Below are 27,424 nucleotides of genomic sequence, written 5' to 3' on the forward strand. Positions count from 1 at the left end.
GGCTGAAACTGAAATAGGAATTACCCACATGACCATGGTGTGGTAACTTTTAACAAGCAGAGGTTCCAAGAACAAAAGTCAAGCATCTCCAATCAGTCACAATTCTTTGCCATGTCATCAGGAAAATGCATGTTTAGTTTTTTCTTAAAGCCTTTGACAAATTGTCTTGCTGAAGGGAAAATTTAACCTCTCAGGTTAGTACTATTATCAATTAAAAGGTGTCAAAGACCCTACTCAGAAAAGAAAGAGAAGTCAATTTTCAGCATGATAAAGGTTAACATGTGTTACCCACAAAGATCAGTATTGTGGTGTTTGATCCATGTGTTAATGATCTGGGAAGTGGGTGAACAATGAGACTGCAGATGAAATCAAATTACCAAGGAAAGTGAAGAACTCCAGAGGATCCTAATAAAGCTGGGTGTGTGGCCTGCCCAGCATAGTAGCACATGAAATGCTCTGTTGGCTGTTGCAAAACATTGCACGCCAGAAGGGTTAATTTGATATTTCATACATCTTAATGGATTCTAAATTAACTGTAGCAACTCAGGAATAAGATCAAGTGTTGCACTAACTTCCTGATACTATTTGTTGAAGAAATTGTAACAATTTACATTTTCATTTAAAGAGGGGGAAAAAAGCAAATAGTGCAAGGAATTACATAATATGTAGACTGAAAATAACATTGAAAATATTGTAACATCACTAGGTAATTGATGGCATGCCTTTGCCTTGACTACTGTCCAGACCTTCAGCTGGAGAAGTGATGGAGCAGTGCCAGTTCCATGCTGCTGAGGAGCTGGCTCATTGAACTCTGTTCTGGACTGAACAGAAATAGCCAGACTAGAGGAAGTTCAGAGATGGATGATGAAGCAGATAAGAGATCTGCAAAAACTTCTGCAATGGAGAGCAATCATATAGATAATGAAGAGCTGAATGAGGAGAACATGGCAAAACTACATTTCAGGAGAAGGAGAGTCAGGAGATGATCAGGGAGCCTGACAGGCTGCAAATATATTATAGGCAAAATAAAACTGGGATTTGTTCATGTACCACACAAGTAATCCCTGAAACTCATTGCTGTAAATATCATTACATTTAGAAGCCTTCAAAAAAAGAAAAAAAAAAAAAAAGATTGACCACTTTTATAAGGAATAAGACTATCTGTGACTAAAATAAATATGAAGTGCTTGAAAAGTTCTTTCCTGAGCAGAAATGGTGAATTTCTTTCCATAAACTTTAGAGTGTAACCTCTCTTTAAGAAGTGGAAATTTGTGTGTCGTGCAAAAGCTCAATGCTAGTAAACAGAAGAAGATTAAAATTTAAGATTGAGACAGAAGAAACTTTTGATCAGATGATTTTTCCTTCTATTTCTAAGCTCCTCTTTTAGTGATGATAGTGCAGCAGGGCAGGGTAAAGGGTGAGATGGGGTGAGAGAAGGAGTCAAACTTGAAAATTAATCAAGGACTTCTGTATTACAAATGAAAAAATGAAAATCCAATCTGAGCAGGTCCTTTCTGCATAGTATGCTACTGAGCCTTTTGCATAAAGCTAGGACAGCCCATTCTCTACCAAACACCTTTTTCACCTGGTCTGCCACAGGCAAGCTTCTTTCTTTCTGCTGTCTCAGGGTAGATGGTGCTCTGGGTAGACTCTGCTTCATCAGCATTCATGCCCCTTCCCAGCACTGCAGCCTGCAAAGAGCCTGAAATTATGATCTACACGAAGAGCTTTGTCCTTACTCTGGTGTGAGTCTGTGGGGAGCAGGTGGGATGCTCTTAGTTACCTGTACCGATATTCCTCAGGAAGAACCTGCATGGGGTTGAACTGCCTGAGCCAACTGGAGTTGGACTGAGGCGGCAAAAGGAGGGCTGTCTTTTGACGAAACCTGGAACCGGGTTTGGCCAGGCGGTTGCTGAGTGCCTTTGCTCTCTCCCTGCAGGCTGCTCGGCAGGATGGCCACGGAGGAGCGGCACCTCTCCTCCAGCTGTGGGTCCTTCATCAAGACCGAGCCCTCCAGCCCATCTTCCGGCATCGACGCCATCAGCCACCACAGCCCGAGCGGCTCCTCCGACGCTAGCGGTGGCTACGGCATCGCCATGGGTGGCCACCCCAATGGCCTGGACTCGCCACCCATGTTCAATGGCACGGGGATCGGCAGCGGGTCCTGCCGTAAGCGCTACGATGACTGCGCCAGCGCCATCATGGAGGACTCGCCCACCAAGTGCGAGTACATGCTCAACGCCATCCCCAAGCGGCTGTGCCTGGTGTGCGGGGACATTGCTTCTGGGTACCACTACGGCGTGGCTTCCTGTGAGGCATGTAAAGCCTTCTTCAAGAGGACTATTCAAGGTATGCTGGGAAGGAATGCAAACTGAGGCATTCACTCCATAGAAATAAAGGGACATGGCATATAAAAGGGGAAAAGGGAGAATGAATGTAATGCACCTAACTCTCCATCCTTTTGTATGCTTCCTCTCTCCCCCTGCTCAGTTCTGGTCCTTCCGAATCAACATGGACATGAAGTTAGGCTACGTGATGGTAGGAACCTTTGCCAAGTTCCATGCTTGACTGGCTACCACGTCTGGGTATCTGGACTAGTGGATCTTCCTGCCTCTGATAGTGGCACTGATACTATGAGAATGTGGCAGCTAGTGGAGTAAGGCCTGGAAAGAAAATGCTTTGCCTTCTAATGGTGTTTTAAGGCCCATTTGAAGAGTAGATGCTTCTGCCAAGTGATGGAATTTATGTAGCTGTATCTGTACCTTGAGGTGAAAGCTCCAGCATTACAAGAGTAGAGAAATTCTACTGTCCTACCAGTCCTGATATGTAGCAATGAACCCCATACAAACCCCAGCACAAATCTGGACAGAGAACTTTTGTTAGTCAGTCTTTTTCTCCTTTTCCAGTTTCACCAACCTTTTTCATTGAGATGCTGATTCTTTGAAGATTAAAAAAAACTAGGCACTGAAGAAGATGAAGTTTTAGTCAGTCTTACTAAGGACAAGCAATTCTTCAGGTGATTTTGAAAACCTCAATGAACACATGTGTAGATGAAATGCAGGGCGTTGCTCCTTCATGTACAATTCACATATAAGGAGTATGGCTGTGTCCTGACTGCCAAAAGTGTGCTTGCAGATGTGCACATGTGCAGCTACAATATAATCAAAAGCAGAAGTGCATCCAAACAACTTCCAAAAACCATGGATGCTTGGGTATACTTATATACACATGACCCATGTGAGCAGACATGCCTGGAATGTACAGATACTCCCTATATTTCCTCCACTAACTGGAAAAATGACAGGATCATTCATCTGCCAGTGGGAAGTGTATTGGGTTTGCCCAAGAATGGAATGCTGACTGAAGGCAGGTCTACAGTTAGCAGGCAGCTGTGCATGTACTTGGTTGTTGGCTAGGGTTAGTCCACCATATCAATACTTCTTGCCTCCTGTGAAATGAAAGAAATACAAAGTGAGTGGAGAGGCCACTCTCTTTGTTAATTGAATGGATCTGATTGCACTCTGTTGCTGGGGATGTTCAACTCTTGAGCAGTACAGAGCACAGCTTATCCCAGGTCTTCACAAAAGTCACTATATCTATCTTGTTTTCATAGATTTTAGATATCTGTCCTTAATGTGGAAATCCAGCTGTGGAAATAATTACTCTGTCCTACTGATACTTTCTTCTTTATTATACCATGGCCATCCCTAGGGAATTGGCCTGTTCCCTGGCAGGATTTCTGTGATTTGTCATTGCTGAATCTCTGTGATTGAATGTGAACTTTTACTTGCATTTCTGTCAGCACTGACTCCATCCCTTCTCCAGCCCTTGGACCCTTCCTAGTGTTTCTTTTAGGCATATTCAGATGGTCAAGGAGGGACAGGGTAGCACTCTGAAGCAAAGTCCTGGTGTCTCCTAATACAGGAAAAGACCAGATAATTAACCCTTCATGGAAGGGATACTGGAGGACCTCTGTGGCAGATCAGAAGAGATCTTGAGAAGGAGAAAAAGACATAGGAACTTCTGATTCTCTCTGAAAACTCTTCAAAAGAAAATAATGGATGGTAGCAGAACATGGAGCCTGTATTAACCAGGTGATATGCCAGCTGACTGAATCCCAACAGGGGAGAGTGCTTCCCTCCATTTGCCTTTCCCTAGCAGAGCCATATTCTTTCTCCCTGTGGTTCCCTAATTGATTGCGTGTTAACATGTAGCAGACGGGGGGGAAAGGAGTAAGTGGAAATTTCTCTCACTCTGTCATCAGCTTGGGCTGGCAACTGAGGTACCAAAATGCTTTTATTCCTCAGAGTGTGAGAGTCAAGTGTGTGCGCCTGAGGGTGAGCAATTTCAGCTATGTGGCTGAAGGCTGAGCCCAGGGAAGCAGGCAGCAAACAGGTCTGCAGAGTTTGGTTGAGTCAAGAAAACACACTGTTCCCAGGGCTCTGCTGCTGTGGGGGTGATATCCAAGTATAGCCCTGGGTGTGCAGGGGAAAAGGATTTAAGGATCATATAAAATAGAAAGTGAGTGGCAAGAGCATTTCCAAAAGGTGTTTATTCTGCAATTTTATTATATTCAGTAACTGTTTTAAGCATCTAACAGACAAAGGGAAGCAGCTTCATCCAGGCTGCCTAACTCTGATGTAGGCTTTGCAGAAAGCATGCAGATGTGTATGTTGTATAACTGCTTTCCCAGTATCCTAGAACCAAAATCTTGCCATGATTCAGTACGTGGGAGTGGCATTGACTCAATGGTTTGAGCACTGAGATGGAGCAATGACCCCAGGATTTCCCAGATACTCAAGAGATGAAATAGGGAAATTCATCATCAGGCTTTTGTGGTCTTGGAAAGCCACTTCACTTCTCTAAGCTTGAGTACTGGATACTACGACAGTACTTACTCTGCTGGCCTTGCACATGCATGCTGCCATAAAATGGGTCTAAATCTGTGCTGAGTTACTAAACTACTGCAGCCCTATCTAGAAACCCCTGATCATGAAGCAGAGCTTCCCAGGAAGTCCCACTTCCAACTAGCCCTGCCTCCCTCCCCCCACTACAAATTACCCCATGCCTATTAAGGTTTTTTAGGCTGCATTAACTCATGTAAAACCTGCATATCTTGAGGCAAGAGTGCCTTGCAATGGCCTTTTGACTCCCTCTGCTGCTCTAGCAGCAGCAGGAAGAAGGGACATCCAAGCTGCAGACCTTTAGGCATGATGACTTTTTTGCAGTTCACTTTCCCTTGGCCAGTTGAGGCCAGGTTGTCATGGACAGCACAAGGGCTGCTGCTTTTCAAATGATGGGGAGGAGATAGACTGAGAGCCAGCATGGACATGGCTGATTATCTCTGAGGTCACTAATATTGCTGTGTGGGAGTTTTCTATCAGTAGGATTTTTCCAAAGAAAAGTGGAATTTTTATCAAATCAGATTTCCTCAAGAAAAAAAAGAAGATAGGAAAATCCAAACCATTGTTTCCCTTCTAGCTGAAATGGAGTGTTTGGTTTTCCTGAGCTAGGACAGGAAGACAGGGTCACCTGACACACCCTTAACCTGTCCCACAGATTATGGGGAAGTGTCACACCTCTGTCCTTTCTTGTATTGTGGTACATTGCCCAAGGATCAAGGCCTGGAAACCTGTGTGACATTTCCACTTTGCAGCATTGGCAATGCTTGAGACAGAAAAGTGCAAACCTGAGGTGAGATGAGAGAACACACCCGTGGGCTGCAGGTTTTTCTCTCTGAACATGATATTTTGAACCCCAGGAATTTATTTCCCATGCTTTGAAGCAGTCAGAAATCCTAAACTGACCTGAAGCATTTTCAGTCTCAGCTAGGCTGACAAAATTTTAATCCTGCTTCTCTATCATTGTACTTTTTCATGGGATTATATTCTAGTAGCAGTTTGCATTTACCTCATCTGACTGTGAATGTTGTGGAATGTGCAATCTAGAGCAGATAGGAGAGAATCTGAATTTCAGACATGCTTAAATGTGCTTCCATTGGTGCTCAAGAGAGGTCTGATTTGAAACAAAAGATTTCATATTAGCCAAATCTAAAGGAATGGGTCTGTTACATAAAATACAGTTTTGTATACTTATAAATAAAAGCTTTTTAAATTTCTGTTTCATGGAAATCCTAACTAACCCTTTCATCCAAATGTAGACAAAGGCAAATACTGGATTTTTTACAGGATAGAAATTCTCAATCAAAGTCTATTACTTCTCTTAATAGTTTGCTCAGTAGGTAGAGCATTATGTATCAGTCAAATATATTGTCATTCTCTTTTGTTCATTAATTGTTACAACTAGTAGGTAGTTTTGCCTACTTTGAATATTAATTAATAGCAGTGCTGTGTAATGATATGAGTCCTTTATTATTCAATATACTCATGATTATAATTACCCTGCATCTATTTTTCATCTTCAAATGGTGAAAATAAAGGCCATTTCTAAAATGACCCATTATTATAAAATAAAAGCTCAGAGCTCAGCAAAACATTGGAGATTCAGAAAAAAGAGACACATTTACCATCATCTTCTGGGTGGAAAAGTGTGTTAGGCAAAGTGCCTGCATCTGTGGATTTGCAGCTTGAGCCTTACAAGCTTCAAGCTGAGTGTAGCAACAGAACTGCTCTGTTTGGATTCCTTTACACCCATAAGGGGCTTAAAAGGTGGATAATGCAGCTCAGAAGACTTGTAGGGATTTATAACAGGCTTGTAATAAAGTCTTCTAGGGCTTTCTGGTTCTTGTTGTGGTGCTTGGAGTGGCTCCTAGGAAGAGGATGGTTGACAGAGGTTTTCCTGAGCAGAAGAATGTCACAATCCCCATGCACAAAGGAGGTTTTGTGTCCCTGCAGTAGCAGCCACATCAGCTGGGCACTGTCCTATCCTTCTGTCCTTCTCAGAAATGTGCCTGCTACTTTTCAGGTGGGAGTTGACAGCTTTCCAAAAACTTTTACCAAGTTTACCCAGGGAAAGTGCAGTATTTCATGATCTAGTGCTTGACTGCTGCTTACTATTCACAGATCAGTTGAATTTAAAAAACCATCTTCAGTGCAACCTCAACTCTATTAACCTAGTGTTTCCTGTTTGCCTCAGTACATCTGTAGGCAGAAGGATCTTTTCTGTGGAAGTTCTGTAAAATATTTCTGTGCCTGAAACTCTATAGACAAATTTGCTGCTGTTAGGGAGCCCCAGAACTGCCATTCTGCATGCTTGTGCAAGCAGGGGGCTGATTTGAGTGAGGTTTTGTGAAATGTCCAAGCCTTCTTTTGTGAGCAGGAGCCAGGTGTGCCACCCTGAGGAGGCAAACAGTGCTGGTGTTACACATAGATGTATCCTGTTTTCCTTGTAGCATCATTTAAATCCTTTTCTCTGAAAGCTGAGGCTTAAAAAATAACCCTTCTTACCTCATGCAGATCACTGATTTTCACAAAGTACCTCTCCTCACACCAGGGCTTGAGCTGTGATGCCTCAGCTAGAAGGACTAGTTGAAGTGAATAGCAATGAGAAGAAACAAGAAGAAGCAAGATGGGCTTTTTAAGCAATCAGAAGCTGAAACTTATTTAAGGACTTTGCTGGCTATTTTTATCTAGTCTTTCCTGAGTTTCCTTGCAGAAAGGCTTTCTAGAAAGGTAGAATCAGTAAGCAGGGAGTACACTGGATTGCGACCCCAGTGCTGTACTGATTTCCAGCTCTGTTCCCCTGAGGACCCTATCCCTAATTTAAACAGGAGATGGGTGGGATTTTTCTGTCTTCCCCAAGCTCAGGGAGGCATTCATGTCTTCCCAGTCCATCCTGTTCCAGAGAGGTAGGGTGAATATTGGGTCTCTTGAAGTTTTGGTGAACAATTTTTAGGTGCTACTAATTATATGTGCACTAGAAAATATGTTCCAAATTGTTTAACAGTTAGAGGTCTAATTTTGCAGAAAATAGGGTAGTTTTGCAGTTCTCCAGCATAAAAAAGCATGATCTATCACTTTAATAGTCCTTTGCTGTTTTGTAGCATTTCTCATCTAAGAGCTCTAAGTACAGTTACACCTTAATGAATAAAGACTTGCAATCTCTCCAGAAGGTAGGTTTGGTGTTCACTACATTTTGCAGATGAGCAAACTAGGATATGGTGAAGAAGTGATTTAACCTCCAAGGTGATATATAAGGCTTAGAAGAAATCCAAACTCTGATCTGTTCACCTACCACTTGATTTTTGAAGCCATTTTTAAGGTAAATATTGTGTCATGGTATCAGTGAGTCTCTACCATTTTTTTAAGATCAAATGTCAATATTTTCTAAGTAAAGGAAATCTCTCTAATAAGCAACAGCTCAAAGCAAGGCCTTGTCTATTGAATTATCCCCTTTTTTTCCCCTTCCTTCTGGGGCACATAATCTACAGTTTGTGACACACAGAGACTTGACTCACATTTTGTAGTTGCATGCAGAGCTGTCCATGTCTGTGTGCACCTTTGTGTGCTGACACTCTTCTGCAGGACTTTGCAGCATCCCCAGCTGCTGCAGTGAAGGGAAGCTCTCTCTGAGGCCCCTGTGCTGGCAGCTGGGCTGGTGATCTGACTGCCAGCCACTGGGAGGCTGTTGGAATTTCGATGAGTTAATCTCATCACTTTATCACAGGGCACTTACAGAAATTACAGGGAGCTGTGAGCAACTCACTGTGCTGGCAGCCAGCCCCAGGACCCATAAAAGAAATTGAGACACAAAAAAAAAAAAAAAAAAAAAAGAAAAAAAATCCGAGAACTCTGGTAAACTTTTGGAAATGTCAGGTTTTTTTCTGGTCGAGTTCTGCTTGGGTAAGGCTGATTGTGCCTTCCCTAGTGATGCCCCTACTTTCTGCAGTAATGGCAGGCATTGCCCCCAGCTGTGCCTCTCAATCTCTGCAGTGCATAGCATCTTTTGGGACCTGATATAAAACTCCCAGTGCTTACCCTCCTCAGAGGCTCCTTTAGCAATCATGATCCCAGCACAGACGTGTCTTTGAGAGCTGCTTATTTGAGCCACACATTGAGTGTGTATATGGTAACCAGTACCTCCACATCTCTCACACTCTCCCATTTAGTTGTGATGTAGGATTTGTAGACTCTTTCCAGTCTATGCTTGTCAAAGGATCCAGGGGGTAGAGGCATGGGGAAGCTTGGGGATCTGCTTGGCACTGTGGAGGGACCTTGAGCTTCCAGATGAGAGCTGTCACTGTCTCCCACTGCTATAAAGGCTCAGTGTCTCTACAGTGTCTCAGCTACTGTAGTGTCTCTGTGTTAGGGGGCAAATTTTTGGCTTTTGGACCACAAAACATGAAATCCAGCATCTCTCCAGAGCTCTGATCCTGTCTTTGGTGAGAAAGGTTGGCATTCAAACAAAGGCAAAGCCTCCCAAAGTATCCTGTGTCTGAGATTTTTCCCAGGTTTGCTCCTGCTCTGTTCCTTCCAGTGTGGGGTACAGCAAGCATCTGATCAGGAGATCAAGGCCACCGTACTCATGGGTCTGTAGTGTGCTGGAGCTCTGTGTCTGGAACAGGAATTGGTTTATTACCTTGAGATCTAGCTTGAATCTCAATTTCCAGCTCTCTGAGAATGTTGATACATGGCTGGCTATTGAAATTCAGATGCTGCACAATGACGAAATACAGCCTGAATGGAAGCAACTTGTGCAGCACACTCTGCTCTTGCTGACAAACTGCATTTGGGGGCAGATGAGCAGTGGTGAGAGGAATGGGGTGGCTGGGCTGAAGCTTAGGGGGAAGTTGCAAGTCTTATGACAAAACAAGAAGCAAGAGGAAGAATGTTTATAGCTAGTAGGCTGACCACCTTTAGGCTTTGGGGGTTGTGTGCTCCTGGGGTTTCACTCAGCACGGGCCAAGAATAATGAAGTAAATCAAATGGTGCTTTCTTTCTTTTGATTCTGAGCTCTGTTTTTCTACTCAGAAATCCAGGGGCTTTCCAATATCTTAGTGAACCCCAAGGTCTATTTACCACCCCCAGAGATTGATATTTTCAGATTGTTGATCTTTATTTAGAGGAGGGAATGGTCTTGCACAAAACACAAAAATCCATTACAAAAGTAGGAATAGAAATCAAGTCTTGTCCCAGTATTACTAAACTGTAAACTATACTTCTAATCTGATGCTATACAAAGTCCATATTGGGTGTTCTCTCAGCTCTTACCTACACTTCTCCCTACAGGTCTGATTGAACTCTCAAACATCAGTTTCCTACTCTAAATCATTAAACCAGCTTTTCTATTGTTCCACTGATGTAGAGCTTAGGTAACTTTTTCAGTGCTGCCTGATTTACCAGTAATTAGACTGCCTTAAATGTATTGTCATTGTCAATGCATCAGTGCCAAGTTTAGATTTCCAGTCCAGCTCCACAGCAAACATTGCCCAGCCCTCTTCAGAAACAACAGCTCAAAGTGAATGGCAGGATTCTGTTTGTTGTCTTCTAGTACTAAATAATTATAGCCTTACACTGTGATCCAGCATAATTCCACTTACATCCTTTTATCAGACCCTTGCATCCATGTTTTGTTTACGTTTTGGCTTATAATAAAATGTGACGTGATTAGAAATAAATTTGGGATGCTTCTTTCTCATTTTGTCTTATAGGCAGTGTTAAGGGGTGATCATAAATAAAAGGGAATGAGGAAAGTGGGAAGAGGGAAAGAATCCTGTGCAGAGGGTGAGAGCAGGTGCACAAGGACTAATAAAGTAAAAATGTAAAGATTTGCACATGGAACCCATGTTCATTTTACAGAATGTGTTACCCACTTTTCTCAATGCAGACCTATTGCTTCTCTGCTGCTTGCAGCATGCCAGCTGGCAGGAGGAAGCAAAGGAGGAAATGCTGTCTCTGAGCTCCCTAGTTGCCCAAGCAGGACAGGAAAGGGCAGGTGACATCCATCCCACAGACATGGAGCAAGACTGGCAGCAAAGGAAATTCTAGTAATGTCTGAACTGCTCCCACTCTCATCCCTGGACTTCAGGGAACAGGCCAGGTTTCAAGGGGTGCAGCACAAGGGATGACGACATGCCTGGAGGACACGTGCCTGAAAACCCAGCACTGTAGTCATCCCTTGGCTAGGTCAGCAGGGTAAAGTCTCCGAGGATGCTGTGTAAGTGAATGAGTAAACCTGCAACATTTACAGACTGACAGTGGTGGAAATATCTGGGCACTGCAGCCTGTCCCTGGATCCATGGGGAGAACATGATTCCTGGGTGACCATCTCTGTGTTTGCTTTCAGGGAATATTGAGTACAGCTGCCCAGCCACCAATGAGTGTGAGATCACGAAACGGAGGCGCAAGTCCTGTCAGGCCTGTCGCTTCATGAAATGCCTCAAAGTGGGGATGCTAAAAGAAGGTAAGACAGAGACAGAATGAAATTTTTCTCTGTCCCCACAGTGCCTGGGATTCCAGACCTTGCAGAATCTCCCAGGCTAACTACATGCTTGCCCTCTTTGTGTTTCTGAATGTATCTTTCTACAGGCTTTGTAAGAGAGTCTGATGGGCAGTGACCAAGAGAGCAGTCCAGAGAGGAGAGTGGTTCTAGTCAGTGCTCTCATGCTCTGTTATTAAATAACTGGAAATGGGTGATGCCAGACTCTTTCCTTTCCCAAAGGTACCCTGGGCTGGAGGGTGTTTCTCTTCTTGCACTCTAGTAATTTTTCAGTGTTGAGGAGGAGAGGCTCTTTTGTTACCACTACTAAGTTGGCAGCTCCTCATAAGGGAAGGATGGAGTTAATGCAGAGCTGTGGCATAGTGTGCAGTGAAAGTCTGCCTGTATTACCATTTAGGAGACTTTCTGAAGATGGTTGGTAGCACAGGTTTGTCTGGGAGCTGTGGGTCCCCTGCCCTGCATACTCAGTCTGTGTTTTGCTCAGCCTATTGATCTGTTCAGTGCTCTTTGAGCAGTGTTCAGCTTCTCTCCTGTGCTGTTTTTCCTCCCACACCCCCCTTTTCAATCCTTGTCCATTCAAGAGGAACCACAGGGAATTCAGTGGCAATTAAACACATTCTTATGGATTGACTTTAAAGGTTTGTTTCCCTTGGGTCCCTCTGGGAAAGGCAGTGAGGGGAGGAGGGGAAGGAAGGAGATGCACTGCACATAGCCTTTTGCATTGCTATACCAGCAGAGCAAGGTCCTCTCAGCTTAACCACAAGAAACAGCTGCTGGCTGTGGTTATGCACAAGTCCTGTAAGCTGGAGCCAAGATGCCAGCATACAATTTCTTCCAGGTCATAACATCACAGCAGCTGGTAATAAATTGTACAATGTCAATTGAGTGTGTATTGCTTCTCACTAGAGCTCTCTCATTTCTTGAGAGGCAGGTTGATGGCAGCCAGTGTTGTTAAGAATGTAGATAGGACATTAAACCCATTTTGTTCTTTGATGGATGTGTCATTTCTGTGGTTAAATATCTTTCTTCTAGAGCATACCAGTTACCACGGAGAGGAGATGCAAGCTTCTGCAGTTCGGCCCTTCCTTACCTTGGTGTAGAGATGGTAGACTCAGAGGATCTTGATCTCCTACTGGGGGGGAGGCACCTACTTTGTAGTTAGAGACCACTGGAAACCTGCTTCTCTGCATGTGGTAGTTCAGGGAGGGGATGTATCCCCTTACCCACTAAAGCCAATGTACACTGGTGACACTGGCTTTAGTGGGAGTGCATGTTGTTAATGCACTGTAGCCTATTCATATGAATCCCACAAAACAACCTTAAATGCCTGTAGTGGCTCCAGTCATCCTGCAGAGCAGCAGCACAGGTTCAGGCTTGCTGGCTGCCAGTGTTTGTGCTGTCCTGCTTCTGAGCAGTTGAGGTTCTTGGAGCTGGCAGCTGGGGGAACAGTCAGAGGAGCCAGTGCTGGTGTGCTGGCTGTGCGGTCAGGGCAACTCTGCTTCCAGATCTGGGAGTTCAGCACTATTCAGAGCAGGGTCCGGTGAAGAGTTTTATGTCTTAGCCTCCAAGTTCTGGGAAAACACTTAATTTCTTCCAGACCAGAGTTAGTCTGGAAAGCAGTGTAAATTCACTCACACTGTGCTGCACCTGAACTCCCAAACCCTGTGGGATACTACCCGTGGCAAAATGAAATTTGACTCTATGGCTGCTTTTGTGCTGAAGTGTATTTAGTTATTCATAAAGGGATTGATCAGGCATCATTAAAGTCACTGGGGAAGGGTGGTTTGCTATTGACATTAGTGTATCTATGATCCTGCCCATAATATTTAGAGCTGTGGAAAATACAGCCTAAAGATTTATTGATAGCAATGGGATACAAGAGCACATGATAATATCAAGAATAGCAGAGGACACTACCCTAGCAATCTGCAAATAGGGGTCCTGTGTCCTGACAGAGAGTGGTCAAGTGATGTTGGGCAGGCATCTTTTTTTCTCTCTTTTGCTCAGTATCCCAAGCTGAAAAATAAGGGTCATACTGCTTTGCTTTGCAAAATAATTGTGAGGACCAATTAGTTAACTTTATGTGAAGCTTGGTGGAAGCACAAAGTATTAGTATACAGAATTCAATCAATACACATCTTTCAAAGCCAAATCCAAGAAGGGGGAAAAACGGTGTCACACGATTTGGTCTCCACAGAGTGAAGAGTTTCTAGAAAGAACAAATCCATAATTGTTTGAATTGCTCAAAATGCAGACTTGACAAGGGATTTCAGATTAGAAAAGGTTCGTTGGTCTTTTCCATCTCTGATTTGTCATGCTATTAGCTCATCCATCCCTTTTCTCTGCCAAGGCATGAGTGTTCCCAACTGTACCATTCAAGTATTTTAACTGTTTTTAAGAATCCCTGATGTTTTGGTTTCCCCAGAGAGCCTATTCTTCAGTCTCCAAACTCTCATTAGGACAAGACATCTCTTGATATTTGGGTTATGATTATTTTTCCTTTTAATAGATCAGCTTCCTGCTTTGCTTCGGTGTACCTCTCTCATCATCTCTAGGTTCATGCATGGCAGGAGGTTACTAAGCCATGTTCTTTGTCCTGCTTGACTATCAAAAGTTTGGAAAAAAGCAGTCTTTTGGTTAAAAGCAAGATCTAGAAATCAGGTTTTCTCTTCACAGTTTTCTCCTTGATGTCCTTGGGCAAGCCACTGGGCTTGTAACTCAGTGGGGATGTTTCTGGGTAAAGAAACTATCCTTTTGCTCAGGAAGAATATGATATTCCATTAGTGACTAGTTAAGGGCTTCATGATTTCTTCTCATTTTCCTGATTATTGTTGCCATACAGGATTCCATCTCCTGCCTGCTGGGCACGTGGCTTTACCTTGTTCTAGAAGCAGAAGGCATCAGTACTCAAAGATGGCAAAAAACAAATAACCATGACTTCAAGATCTGCTTTGCACTTGAAATGCTCAGCTTGATGCTGCAGGAGACTTGAATCCTCCACTTGGGGACTGCATATAAGGGTCAGCAGACATCTCTTCTCCCTGCATAGGCTGCAGCTAGGCAGAAAGCTGTGAATGTAGCCCTTTAAGATCCAGGGAGATTGGCCCTGACATAGACGTGCAGGTTATTCAGGCAATGCCAAGTGAATGAGGATCAGGGCAGGAAGAGAGCCAATGGAGCAATCAATAGGTGTCTCAGATATCCAGGCCACTTTCTTTAAGAGAGCTCTGATCAATGTATTGCAACAAGGGAACTGCACGGACACCAGAGCTTTGCTGTCTCAGGTTCTCCTGGTGTGGTGCTGCGGAGCAGGCAAGGCTCACTGGGGAAAGTGGCAAGCAGAAAGCTCTGCCCACAGAGCCCAGCTGGCTCAGATATCTCAAGTGTTGGCCTGTCTGTCTCTCACTTTCCCCTTCCATCTGGAGTGTGCCCCCAGGGAGCGTTAATTAGCCCTAGCAGGCTCGTATAGGAACTTGCTGAATCTCAAGTACAGCATTCCAGCAGACTTCAGTCCTGGTGTTCATGTAGGGATGCACTGTCCCCAGAAAAATCTGTGCTCTGCTGCTCTTTGCCTTGCTGCACCACCAGCCTGCAGGCAGTGGAGATGGGCATCTTCACAGCTTTGTCTAGTAGAATTGCATGTTCCTCTGCTCTGCAAAAATCAGGGAAACCAGTGATACTGCTCACCCCAAATGGAAGATGGTGTCTGGTGTGGAGGAATGGCCAGTGCAGGAAAAGTGTGCCCTGCAACTTGCAGTGGAGAAGCATTGTTCAGAGCTGGGAATCCCGGGGTTTGTCCAGCCCATGGCCTCTCCTTGCTCCTGTCGCTGTGCCTCCAATGACTAAGTGTAGTTCTTTAACTGTGGGCTCTACAGAGTAGATCTAGATCTTCCCAGACTTCTGGAATGACAGATAGAGAAATTTCAGTAGTTTGGCTGCTCGAAACTCTTTTAAAAACTCAGTATACCTTGTCAGTTTTAGGAAGAATATTCCCTTGCCATTCGTGCTCTAGCCACCCATAACCTTTCTGTTCTACAGCAATTTGTTTTTCTTCAAGAGGCAGATGTAATTTCAGATGACAAGATGCTTGTGTATGTGGGCTTAGAGGTTTCATTTTGGACATTGATTGGCTGGTTAAACATGACCTCACATCTTTGCCCTCCACACCTCTGCTGCCTCTCTGAACCTGTGGTACCCCAGGTCCTCCAGAACCTGCGGCAACTCCTCTTCTCTGACCTTGGTATCTATAGGACTGTTTCTTTAGTATTTTCTCATGCCTCTCTCTCAGCTGCTTTTACCCTTCTTGAATTTGTTATCAGAGAAGCACCACCAGCATTGCTGAGCTTTGGGCAGTGGTGGGTCCGTTTTGGAGCTGTCTGGAGTGGACATAGGGGCAGTTTCTGATGTCTTCTCACGGAAACCGCCCCTGCAGTCTCCTGCTACAAAAACCTTGTCACATAAATGCAGTACTGCCCATGAAAGGGAAATGTTCTGAGATCATCAGAAGTGAGATGGGGACAACAGGTGAATTGCAATGAAACATCAAGGCCTCTCATTACAGAGCTCATCTTTGGCTGGAAATGACAGACAGGCAAGACGACGAGACAGATATTAGACATATCAAGCCATGCCACACCAAAGAGAATAGACTGGCTGTTGTCTGGTTGTTAGGCCCTTTGCTCTTGTGGAAGCTCTGCAGAACTTTTTCTTCAAAGGATTGTATTGTTTCTAAAGCTGTGTTGTTCCCTGTTCTGTGCTGGCATATCTGCAGAGACCCACGTGGAGCATAAACAGTTCCGAAAAGGAAGCAAAGCTGGGTCATGAAATGCTTTTCATGAAGTGCATGCACATACAATTGAATCACATCACAGCAGAAAACCACAGAGCAAAGAAAATGTCTGTAAAAAAAATCTCATCCGGGCATTAAAATGCCATTGATTATTCCCCCAGCCTTTGAGTCTTATTTTCCTTCTTAATGGAAGTAATGTGTATTATGTTGCTGAAGTTGTCCTCTGCTCCCTGCCAGTGCTGAGACTTGTCTCCTCAGAGTCCTGCTCATGACTGAGTCCTAAGGGGAACTTTCTGGGATGTATGAATGGCTTCTGCCCAGTTTCTTGCAGACATCACTGGATGGCTTCCAAGAAAGAGGGCAAAGACTGAAAGGACCCTGGGGATGTGTCCAGTGATAGACCAGGTATACCTTATTTCAGAAAGCAGAAGATAGGAGTTCACAGGAGTACATGCACTGCATGAGCTAAAAGCAGGAGTGGGGATTCCTCAGATAGGAAACCTGCCCTGTATGAGGTGTTTTACCCCACTCTGAATGTCTTTGAACGTAAGTTGTCCTCTGGCCTTGCCTCCTGGCTCTCAAGAATCACCGTTGTGTGGTGAGGGTGAAGTCTACAAATAAAAGGAAGGAAGGTAGAAGGATGTGTAATCTTGATCTGGACGCACAAAAGGGAGGCTTTTTAATAGCAAGAGAGAGGTTAGGCAATTATCCAGTAAAGACATGTGATATATCTTATCTGCATGACTCTCTTTCTTCCCAAAACTGTTATGCTATGGTAAGCTCAGGTACAACTATTCCTTGCCCAGGTTTTGCTCCTTTGCTCCTAGTGCATTTCAATAAGAAATGCTAGAGAACATTCAAAAATTGAATTCAACAGGGAACCCAAATTTCTTTGCTACAAATCTCCCAAGCTCTTGGACTCCTATCTGTCTAATATAATTTCTGATGTAAAGTTTGCTGGAATGTGTGGATTCAGACACTGCAGCACCAGGCAGTGAAACAGGCAAGAGGAGTCTACAGAAGAAGGCCACAAAGTTCATTCAGCTCATCTTCCTGTTCCCTTTTTCTTTGTCTCCCTGGTGTCTTTGGGAATTCCCTGCCTCCCAAAAACTTGCAATAACCTGGTAACCCTTGTGTTATCTAGTGCCTGCATCTCTGTGAATGCTGGTGGTGATTCCCACTTCCAATATGGTGAGACTGTAATCTCCAAATTTCAGAAGAAGATGTTGCTTGAATCCATTTCCTCTTCAAGACCCTGGCAGATTAGGAAACCCTGTACTCAGTGGAATTGCCCTGGTGTTTATTCCTAACTCTTCAGTTTCCCTTACCAGCTGCTGATGTCATAAATTTTTCACAAGGAATTAAATCTGTCATCCTGGACAGACTTGGCTGTGTGATGCTGTAAATTTGATGCGGTCATGTCGGATCCGAGCAAGGGATTCCAAGCACTGGCGATTTCAAACCACTTCCACTCACAACCTTGCCTTCATCTTCTACTAAAATCCAGATAACTGAATCAACAGCAGAGCTCCTTTTCAGCAACATAACCAAATGGAGGGTGTTTAATTTCTGTTTTCAAGTGAAAGAATTACTCAATGGAGCAAAGTGCTTCTAGCAGCCTCTCCCTCCTGCCCCCATGCCCACTTCCAGACCATGTGTTCTCAAAAAGATATTTGATTTCAGTGAAAGCTCAGCTGACATCCCTGCAATATGCTTGGGCTCCTGCTTTGTGCTTCCTGGGAAGGATGAGGGCTCCTCCGGGGACCCTGGGTAATTGGGTTAGTGGCCAGCTCATGTCAGGAAATTAAAAGGTAGCCCAGATCAGGTTGCTGCTGTGTGCAATTTAATGGCTTTGTATTTATAGAGTATTCTGCCTCTAGCCGCTGCCAGATATATCACTATTGGAGGTACCCAAATGAAAAAAGAGAATGAAAAAATGATTTTTCTTTCTCTAAAATATCCTTGTGTTTCAAAACAGACAGGCAACCCCCTGTCCATTGAAATGGGATCTCTGGGAGCTGTGAGTGGCATCTTGATGACTTTATCTTCCACACCCAACTATTTTCCAAGGCATAAATTGAGCTTTTGCAATGTGGCTGGAGATGAGTTGTGACACAGAGCATGTGCTTTGGCAGGTTGATGGTAATTTTCCAAAGAGGAGACTTCCAGCAGATGGACTGTTCACAAATTGTACATTGGGCTGAGTGCACTTTGTGTTTGTTTTCTGGACATAAGAATGGCACACCCAGGACCATCCCTACACCTTCTCCCTTATCTAATGGATTATGAATCTGTTTAATTTGGTTCCTCTCATTCGTTTTGAATTTTGTGGTTCTTACCACACCTAACTAGATCTCCATTCTTTTAAACATTGAAGTCCAAGTTCCATCAATATACATCTAGGTGGGTTCAGAGAGGCATCACCACTACATAGGTTTGTAATAAATACTTTGTGTATTCAGTCACCAAAACTGTGCTTAGTGCTCTTATAATATGTACAGAAAAGAGGAAGCAGATACAAACTGCAACAACCATCCTGGGATTTTTAGAACCCAGCCATTGTCCTAGAAGCTTTTAGACAGTTTTGACAACACAGCAGCTAAGATTCTTCAGTGTAAGAATGAATGGGATGGGATTGAATATATGCCCCCGCTGGTCTACAGTAACTTTAGGCATGTGCCTCTGGTAACCTGTGTGCACCAGGGACTCAGCTCTGCTGAGATTCTCAATCCATTCCCCTGACTCACCTTTGAAGACTGAGCCAGCTCTTGGCCTGCAGGGTATCCTGAGAGGATCTTTATTCAGAACTTCCTGGCACAACTGTGTCAATAAGAAGTGGACAGTAATTCTTGGTACTAGAAAAGCCACTGCTGAGGTAAGGACTTGAGGAGATGCTTCAAAGCTCAAGCAGATTTGCTGTTAGAGGCTGGACAAAGCAGAGCATGCTGTGTAGGTGGATCTAACTCCCTCGCCTCTGTGGATCTCCATCACAAGTAGACCTCTTTCCATGCAGTGGTGGGGGCTTCTCTATTGTGTCACATATCAAAAATTGTTGATCTTGATCCATACTTATGCTCCTCTACCTGTTCCAAAATCTGTTCCACTGAAATACACTGAGACAGAAAACTGGACTAGAGATAGCATTGGTTTCACCCCACAGGGGTTCTCTTGGTAGTCAGTGAAGAGGAGTATCTGTCATGATGCCTCCTCAGGTAAGTGTCTGGCCAGTGAGCTGAATGTGGAGGTGCCTTTTTCTCTGTTGTGGGTCAAGATGCACAGAAGGAGCTATCAAAGTCTAAAGTAAGGTGAGTTAAATCGCACCTAGGGCTGCAGGTTCATCTAGGCAGCAAACACTGCTTTGGGGCTTTATTTTTGAGTTCTACGTCTTGGAAAATCAATGGGGCTGAGACTTTGTCATCTTTTAGGTCCTGTTGTGAAAGACAACCTTGGTCTTTTCCTAGCAGGCATGTGTCTGCATCTGTTCCTTTTGCACAGTGTCCCTCAGCCCTCTGCTGTGCAGGTATTGTGGCCATGAGTGACATAACCAATATAGCTGCTGACCTGCTTCCTACTGTTTGGAGGGCTGGGAGGGAAGCAGTCAGAGGAGAACATTTGCATGGACCATGGATACAGGGTGAACATGTGGATGTGGGGCTTATTGCAGAGAGTTGTTGCAGAGAACAAGGTACTGAGGTATTCTTTATTCCTATTTGTCCTTGAAGCCTTTGCTAATTCCTGACTTTCCAGAGGGAGCAAAGTGAGGGGAGCAAAGGGAGAGGGGCTTAGCATGGGGAGAAATATGTAAATTTGAGAGACAGCAGTGGCTAGTGCTGCAGACAGCCCTGCAGAGCTGGCAGCCATGCAGCTGGCACTGGCAGAGGAGAAGGACTGGTTTGAAGCTGTGTGGGTTCCACCTGACTCTGTATGCTTTGGACCAACCATTTGGGATGTGCTGCTTGTGTTTCTGTGTGTGAGGAGCTGACACCTTGTGAAACTTCTCCAAGGCAGCTGAGAGCCTCTGGGACCAGGTATCATCAGGTATCACAGGGCTAACCTGTCTCTCTGCAACCAGGCACTCTTCAGTCAACCCGACAGTGAAGAAACTTTCCTACCTGACTAACATAACCCTGAAACCATCAAAGGTGGAAGAAGCTGCAGCATCCTACTTGAACTGATCTAATTTCTCTGTAGGCTCTTCTAATACAGGAGATAGATTTTCATCTCTACTTCCCTCATCCCCAGGATAGTTCTTCACCCTCTCTTTGCAAGTGTAACCTCCAGCCTTGGTCACCTGTACCAGCCTAGTCACTGGGCTCTTCTGGTGGTGCTGATTTGTGACCCTCAAGTTGCTTTCCTGTATTTCAGATGACTTGGGTAATCACATCAGTCACCTACCAAAAGACTCTCTAGGGGCTGGCCTCTTTTAGCCACAGTGCTAGAGCCTAATAGTGTAAAGGGATCTTTTCTCATTCCCAAGCTGGAATCTGAGTAACAAAAGAGAGCCTAGTCAGTTTGCAGCCTCTCCATTCCTGTTAGGCGGAGTTGCTTTTCCCTATAGTCTATTTCTTTCTCCATCTTGCAGGACTGATTTTTAATGGTCATTTCTGCTTTCTATTTCCTTGATAGGCCTCCTCCTGGCTCACTCATCCCATTACCACGTGCTGATGTCTCTCCTGAAGTTTAGAGTAGAAAGGAAGAGGGAAATTTTGTAGGAAACACTTTGGATACAACCCTTCTCCCTTCCTTTCTTCTCTGCTTTTAGCCTATACATTCTGGCTTCTTTGGCCAGCACAAATCCATGTACTTTAGACTGCAGCTCCCAGTGACAGGTGTTCTGCTAGCTACAGACCCTGGGAGAGCAGTGTGGAAACTGCAGCTCAAGGATTAGGTGGGCAATGGACACAGAAGCTGGCTAGTGTATTGGGGAAGCTCAGCAAAGCAGCCCTTTTACTTCCTGGCCAGCACTTGCCCTGTGTTCCCTTTGGTTGTGTCCTTCTTGGTCTAGACACATATTGTACCATGCAAACCCTGTAGCCTGGCTCCTCCGTTAGCTCTTTTGGCAAGATAGATCTTTCTGTTCCTATCAATCCATGGGCATGTGATAGGACTCGATGGAAAGTGAGGTGAGGCTGGTAATTTGACACGACAGCTGATATTGGGCCTTGACTGCATTTCCCACTGGCCAGGGCTTAGCTTCACAGAGCTTTTAAGGGTATTTTTAGTCCCCAGAAAATAAAAGAGAAACTAAACCTGACTCTGTGTGCTGTCGCCTCTGCATACTCGGCTATTTTTACTTCCGACAGTCTCGGCCTGGGTCCAGCTTTTAAAAAAAGATGGAATTATTTTACTTCCATTAAGAAAAAAACCCCAAGGCCTGATGTTATCAAGTCGGTAAGGGGACATCTGATCCCAAAGTTGTCGGGCAGACGTCTCTCCAAGGGGCATGTCAGAGAAGTGCAGGGAGCTTGAACGATCAGCGGATCAGCTCTGCCACTGCAGAGGCTTGGTGCTGGCACAGACCTCTCTGCAAGAGTGCTTGGAACACGAGTGGCACCCACAGGACACTTAGAAAACTGACATCCCTGCCCTGGCAGGATGCTGAGCTGAGAAGTCCTGCCCAAGTCCTGGCCCTGCCCTCCTCCCTGCAAGGTCAGAGGGGCTTGGGCAGGCAGGGGAGCTGAGAACAAGCTGTGGGGGAGCTGGAATTCAATCCCTGGGGCGTACACCAGGGTCAGCTCCATAGCTAGGTCAGATGAGGAGAACTTTTATTCAGGGTCTCTCAAAAGGTAGCAAAATTGAATGAAGAACAGCAGTTTATACAGGGGAATGGGAGGAAAGGGCTTGTTTCCAGAATAGATAGCCTTAATTTGATGGAACTGCCATCAAGATAAGTTATCAAGGGGTGGTGCTTTCCAAACTTTGTCCTATACTGTTGATCTCAACTCCCTGCTGACACAAAGGGGGGTCCAGGAGTGCCTGTAGAGGTGACATTTTTGTAGGATGAGTGTCTTCTCTCCTTAGAACTGATCAGTTGTGATTGAAGTGAGCATAGGGCTTGTGCAGGAGGGTTTTTTTTTGCTGCTGTCTTGTTGTGAGGCTGCAGTACCAAATCCTGTGTAAGTCTTCAGTATGGACAGCTGCATCTCATGCATGGCTGCTGCACCTTGCAATTAATGCTCAGGTGGCTGCACATGTGGTGTTTTACCTGCCCTTGTGATTACAGTGTACATGCCCCTCAGCTTTGCTCCAGCCCTCTCTCTTTTGTCTTTCTTTTCCTTGCATTCTCTCACTTCCATTCATATCCCAGCTTACATTCCTGTCCATTTCTTCTCTGCATAGTGTTTTCCTTCATGCTGCTTCTCTGAGCTCACCCACCACACCTCCCCACTTCATTTTAATGTCTGTCCTTTAGTGCCCCTCTCAGAGCTGCACTGTAACCAGCCTGCCTGTCTTAAAATCAACCACAGAGGAAATCAAGCAGAGCAGCAGGGTTTAACCTGAATGCCTAGATACCACAGGTACTGATTTTTGGCCATGCCCTTTCCTTCCATCTAGATATGACCTATTAGGCTGTCAGATCTTTAGAAAAAGGATTTTACCATGATGCTTATGTCTGGAGTGTCACAGTCAGGGACCTGAAGGGTTGAAATGCTTTTGTTTACTGTAGTACCTGTCACTGCAGCCTACAGAGCCCCTGTAGTCACTTCACTCAGCAGCTGGAGATGGCATGTGCGGTGTGGGGCTCAGCCTGTTCACCAGCTCTGCAGCTGGAGCAATGATGACAGGGTAGAATTGTGGCTCTGCAAGTGCTGATTGAAAATGTTTGCCTCAAGGAGTGTCACAAGGGAAGGGGAACAAGAGGAGGACAAACAGTTGTTCAAAATTAACAAGCTGAAGTCCTTGGGCAAACAGACCTCTATCTGCTCAGTGGGGGAAGGAGGGATGGAGGGTAAATCTCTCTGCGTCTTTCTTATCTTTTTTTAATGCACTTAAGTCCCTTGTGTCCTTATAATCTGATTGAGGGTCCCTAATACTGCTGCAACCTGTGCAGCCATCCCTCTGCCAAGCACTGGAGGATGGCATTCTCCTTGGGAGGAGGAAACAGGCTCCTTCCCCCATTTCCTCCTACTCCTCCTAGTTCCCCCTCCCGCTGCTTAGCAAACTGCACAGCAAAAGCATCCTGCAGGGCTGTGTTGGTTTCTGACAGCCGAGAATGGCATTCTCTCTTTCCCTCCCCCTGACCACTGGTGTGACGGAATGCACCCAGCTATGATCCTTATCTGGGAGGGTCCTGGGAAGATGTGATTCAGTCCTGAATCTTGGCAGCCCATTCCTCTATAATCTTCTAACAGTGTATTCCTGATCCTTTTATTTTTCATACCTGGTTGTTTGGTTTACTGGCAGTTCCAGAAATTTGTGACCCTCCCTTCTCTCCTGGCTTATAGGTAGCTGTCATTCATTCAGCAAAGCATGGAATAGAGTCCTACTTCTTAAGAAACCAGGGCACATTTATAGAGGGAAAGAAATCATGGATGGAAGTGAAAATTTCCTGCTTCATCCAGGATTTTATTACTGCTGTTCCTTAGGGATCTCCCTAGATAACCTCAGGTTTGGGATTCCCTGGCTGTCCTTTTTGAAATTGCTCTCTGAAATGTGTTTGGGCTCCCAGGAAGGAGGTTTGCCCACTGGCTACCTGCCACGGGAAATGGAAATAAAAGAAGCAATAAGCATAATTTTCAGAAACAATACCATGTAGTGGAAGAGAAAGATGGTACTTAGAGATGTCCATAAATTCTCTATACAGAGTAAGAAATAGAAAATGGGGCAGGGGAAACTCAGTGTGACCTGAGTTCACCTACATCAGCTTCATACCTTTCTCTCCATCTTCAACACCTGCTGTCCTGCCATAGCAGCCACCCACAGCAGCAGCTCCCTTGCTGTGCAGAGCTCCACACCTGCTCATTCCTGCTCCTCCTGCTCAGTGTGAGATCCTGCTGCCAGACTGAGTGTTGCTGGCCTGGTATTCTTGTTGCTTAGGGGGCAATTGGTAGTCAAATTGTTTTGGTGCTCTAGCCACGAAGAGTATCGGGATCTAGATGTTGTTGCAAGTAGTGGTTTCAGGTGTGCAGGTGTGGCTGGTGTGAGCATCACAGTAAAAGCTTTATCTTTTCCCTGACAGAGTAAGCAAACATGGCATTGAAATGCAGTGTGGCAGACATGCCTCCTTCTAGGGTAGAATATTTGCCAGCTGACTGCAGATTTTTTCAGGTGTACTGGTTGTTCAAAAAGTGTCACTTCAAACTGATGTGGAGTGTTTGCTTTTAGTTGTTTGTGTTTATGTAGCAGTATGATTACAAAATATTAATGACTTGATGTGATTAGTAAGTGTATCACATAATTGGTTCCCATGATCAGACTAGGTAAACTCCTGTGTGTTTCTAAGGAAGTAGTTGTATAGTGTAAATTCAAAATTTTATTCTAATCAAATGCTCCTACATTTACCTTGAAAGATTTTTTTTCCAAAGCTGTTTCTCCCAGCAAGACTGAGTTACCCCAATTTCACAGACTGATTATCAGAGTCCATATGGCTGCTCAGAAAAAACCAGGCAACTGCACAAATATCTGTAGGGGTTTTTTCACAGTTTCTTTTTAACATCGTATTTTGTACTAATGTGACAACTTAGTTGTTGTTCCTGGTCTATTGATGATGCTATGGTTTTTTGCATGGTGACAATCACTTGTACTTCCCAGTCACTGGGAATTTTTTCACTGTACTTTGAAAGAGCTGCAACAAATTCTTCAATGTCTCCCTGCTTTGTCTTTATCATTGCTTTATTGTAGCCAAGGTTGTTTCTATTTATTTGGATTCTACTTTTATTACAGTTGCCTTACTTGATCAAGACTGAAACATCTTTGTTGAATTCATAGTTCTTTATCTGTTTGCTATAGGTCACTTTTTTCAAATATAAACAGTGAGAGGTCACAGAACATTTAACTTATCATTTTTAAGAGCAATCTAAAAGCTCATTTTTTATAACTGCTGGCTTGATTAACATTTAAAGTCTTTCTTTTTAAAAGTAGGATCATGTAGAGGGCATTGAGTTCTGAAGCTTTTCATTTGCCCATCAGATTTAGAGTGATTCAAGAGTTTGAATGGGTTAATTTCTGTGTTCAATAATGTTTTGAATAAAAGTAAAGCTCAGAGCTGCATGCTTAGAGCTGGAGGCAGTCTAGCTGGTATTGAGATTTATGGGTTCAGCTGAGATCTAAAGTGAGATCTCTGAGATCTTCCCTCAAGGGAGAGGGAAGCTGCCTGGAGTGTGGGGAACATCTTACTTAGCAAATTTTAGTATTTGCATGTCAAGGTTCTGTAAGGCACTAAGGAATCATGAGGACTTTTTGGTTTTACCTGCAGGTGTTCGTCTGGATCGAGTCCGTGGAGGCCGTCAGAAATACAAAAGGAGACTGGATTCTGAGAGCAGCACTTACCTGAGCTTACAGATCCCTCCCCCAGCTAAAAAGCCATGTATGTACTGGTCTTGAATTTTGGTCCTCTGAGCTGCCACTATATTTCTTTTCACTGGTCTCCCAAAAGTACATTGTAGCAATTGTCACTTCCAATTCCTGTATCAGTCAAAAGTACTGGAATTTTTTGTTACAATTGTATTGTAGAGGTAATTAGACAGGCCTAGGTACAGCTCAGGTACTGCATTCATTGTACATAAGGTTAAACACCAGACCTCTCCTAGGAGATTATGTAAATCCATTTAGTGATATTCTGATCTTTTCATTTACTACCCAAGCCATGTTAACAAAACCAGTCCCATGCTTATTACTCTCTTCAATACTACCCATTGCTCTTTAAACTTTTCCACATCCTACCAACTTTTTGCTTATACCTCCTTCTCCCTCAGTGGACCTACCTGAGACAATGACTGACAACATTACAGCTTTTGCCATCCCTGTGCAGAGCTGGTTTGTCATAGGCAGATCACTACAGCTTGTGTAGCTGCAGTGTGGTTTCCTGTTGTGACCAAAACCATTACTGAGGTCCTAGGGGCTCTATAGTCATGTCTTATCATAGGAGGGTTCTCCTTATGTCACAAGAGATACAACAACTTCTCCTTTGAAATGTGCAGTGACTAAGATCGTCTCCCACTTGCTGGTGGCTGAGCCAGAGAAGATTTATGCCATGCCAGATCCAACCATGCCAGAGAGTGACATCAAAGCCCTGACAACCCTCTGTGACCTGGCAGACAGGGAATTGGTGGTGATCATTGGCTGGGCAAAGCACATCCCAGGTAAATGGGGAATTTTAAGGGTGTAAGCATGAGCAGCAAAGGGAGCTGTTATTTATCTATGTGCCTATCTGTTTTGGTCTCAACGAGGACTTTTTCCTATAGTGATGGGTGGAAAGTACTGCTGGATGGGTGGAAAATACTGCTAGTGATGGCTCTCATTGGTAACGAACTCCAGTGCAGCCTATGATGGAGGTGCATAGATTGATCACTGTGCATGTGTGTGCCCTGGGATTATGCAGAAGGGTTTGATATGACACAATGAAGTTCTCTGTCATATCTAGCATGGAGTGGCCCAGTGAAAGCACTTGGGGAACAGCCTTAGGGATGGAATGGTGGACTTGTATAGTCTTGCACTACATCAACAAGACCTAGGTCTGTTGTGTTCATAGCTGAATAAATATTGTGGCAGTGACTGGACTTTATTGCTAATAACAAGGCAGATACACACCCTCTCAGCAGTGGGCACTCTTGTCCAGACTCAGGAAATCTCGTCCTAATGGATTTGTGACAGAACAAATCCCATTGCAATGGATGATGTGCTATTGCCAGTGAAACTCAAGGCTTCTTTGTTTACAAATAATGAGGACAACTTATTGGCAGTGTGACTGGCCTTGGAAGGCTCACTGACTGTATGCAGTGTGTGTCTGTGTGACTGGGTGACATAGCAAGTGTCCCACACCGGCAGGTAGGGTGGTCCGAGGCTGAGGGAGCAGATATGGTCCTCAGTGTTGAGTTATGAGTTCTTCCCAGATTTAGAATGGGAAGGGAAAATGCACCCCTCTCTCTAGTCTCTCTCCAGCCCCACCAGAAACAGATGGGTTGGATTTGTGTGTGGAGAAGGCTAGCCAGGGAACTTAGAGGATATCCTTGGGATTTACAAGGCTGTTTTCCAAAGATTGCTTCAGAAATTCACTATGAACAGCTCACTAAAGCTGTT

At 44.4% G+C, this 27,424-nt stretch overlaps 1 protein-coding gene across 3 annotated transcripts in view; it reads left to right on the forward strand.

Annotated features, from left to right (window-relative positions):
• Positions 1 to 27,424, forward strand: part of ESRRB (estrogen related receptor beta) — a 135,589-nt gene that overhangs the window by 92,471 nt on the left and 15,694 nt on the right. For all 3 annotated transcript variants that reach the window (XM_030240703.2, XM_050975426.1, XM_050975427.1), the window contains 4 exons: positions 1,940 to 2,349; positions 11,245 to 11,361; positions 25,602 to 25,712; positions 26,326 to 26,487. In XM_030240703.2, coding sequence (XP_030096563.2) covers positions 1,940 to 2,349; positions 11,245 to 11,361; positions 25,602 to 25,712; positions 26,326 to 26,487 — 800 coding nt within the window. The remainder of the gene's footprint in view (positions 1 to 1,939; positions 2,350 to 11,244; positions 11,362 to 25,601; positions 25,713 to 26,325; positions 26,488 to 27,424) is intronic.

This window comes from Serinus canaria, chromosome 5 (genome assembly GCF_022539315.1).
Source record: "Serinus canaria isolate serCan28SL12 chromosome 5, serCan2020, whole genome shotgun sequence".
NCBI classification, from domain to species: Eukaryota; Metazoa; Chordata; class Aves; order Passeriformes; family Fringillidae; genus Serinus; species Serinus canaria.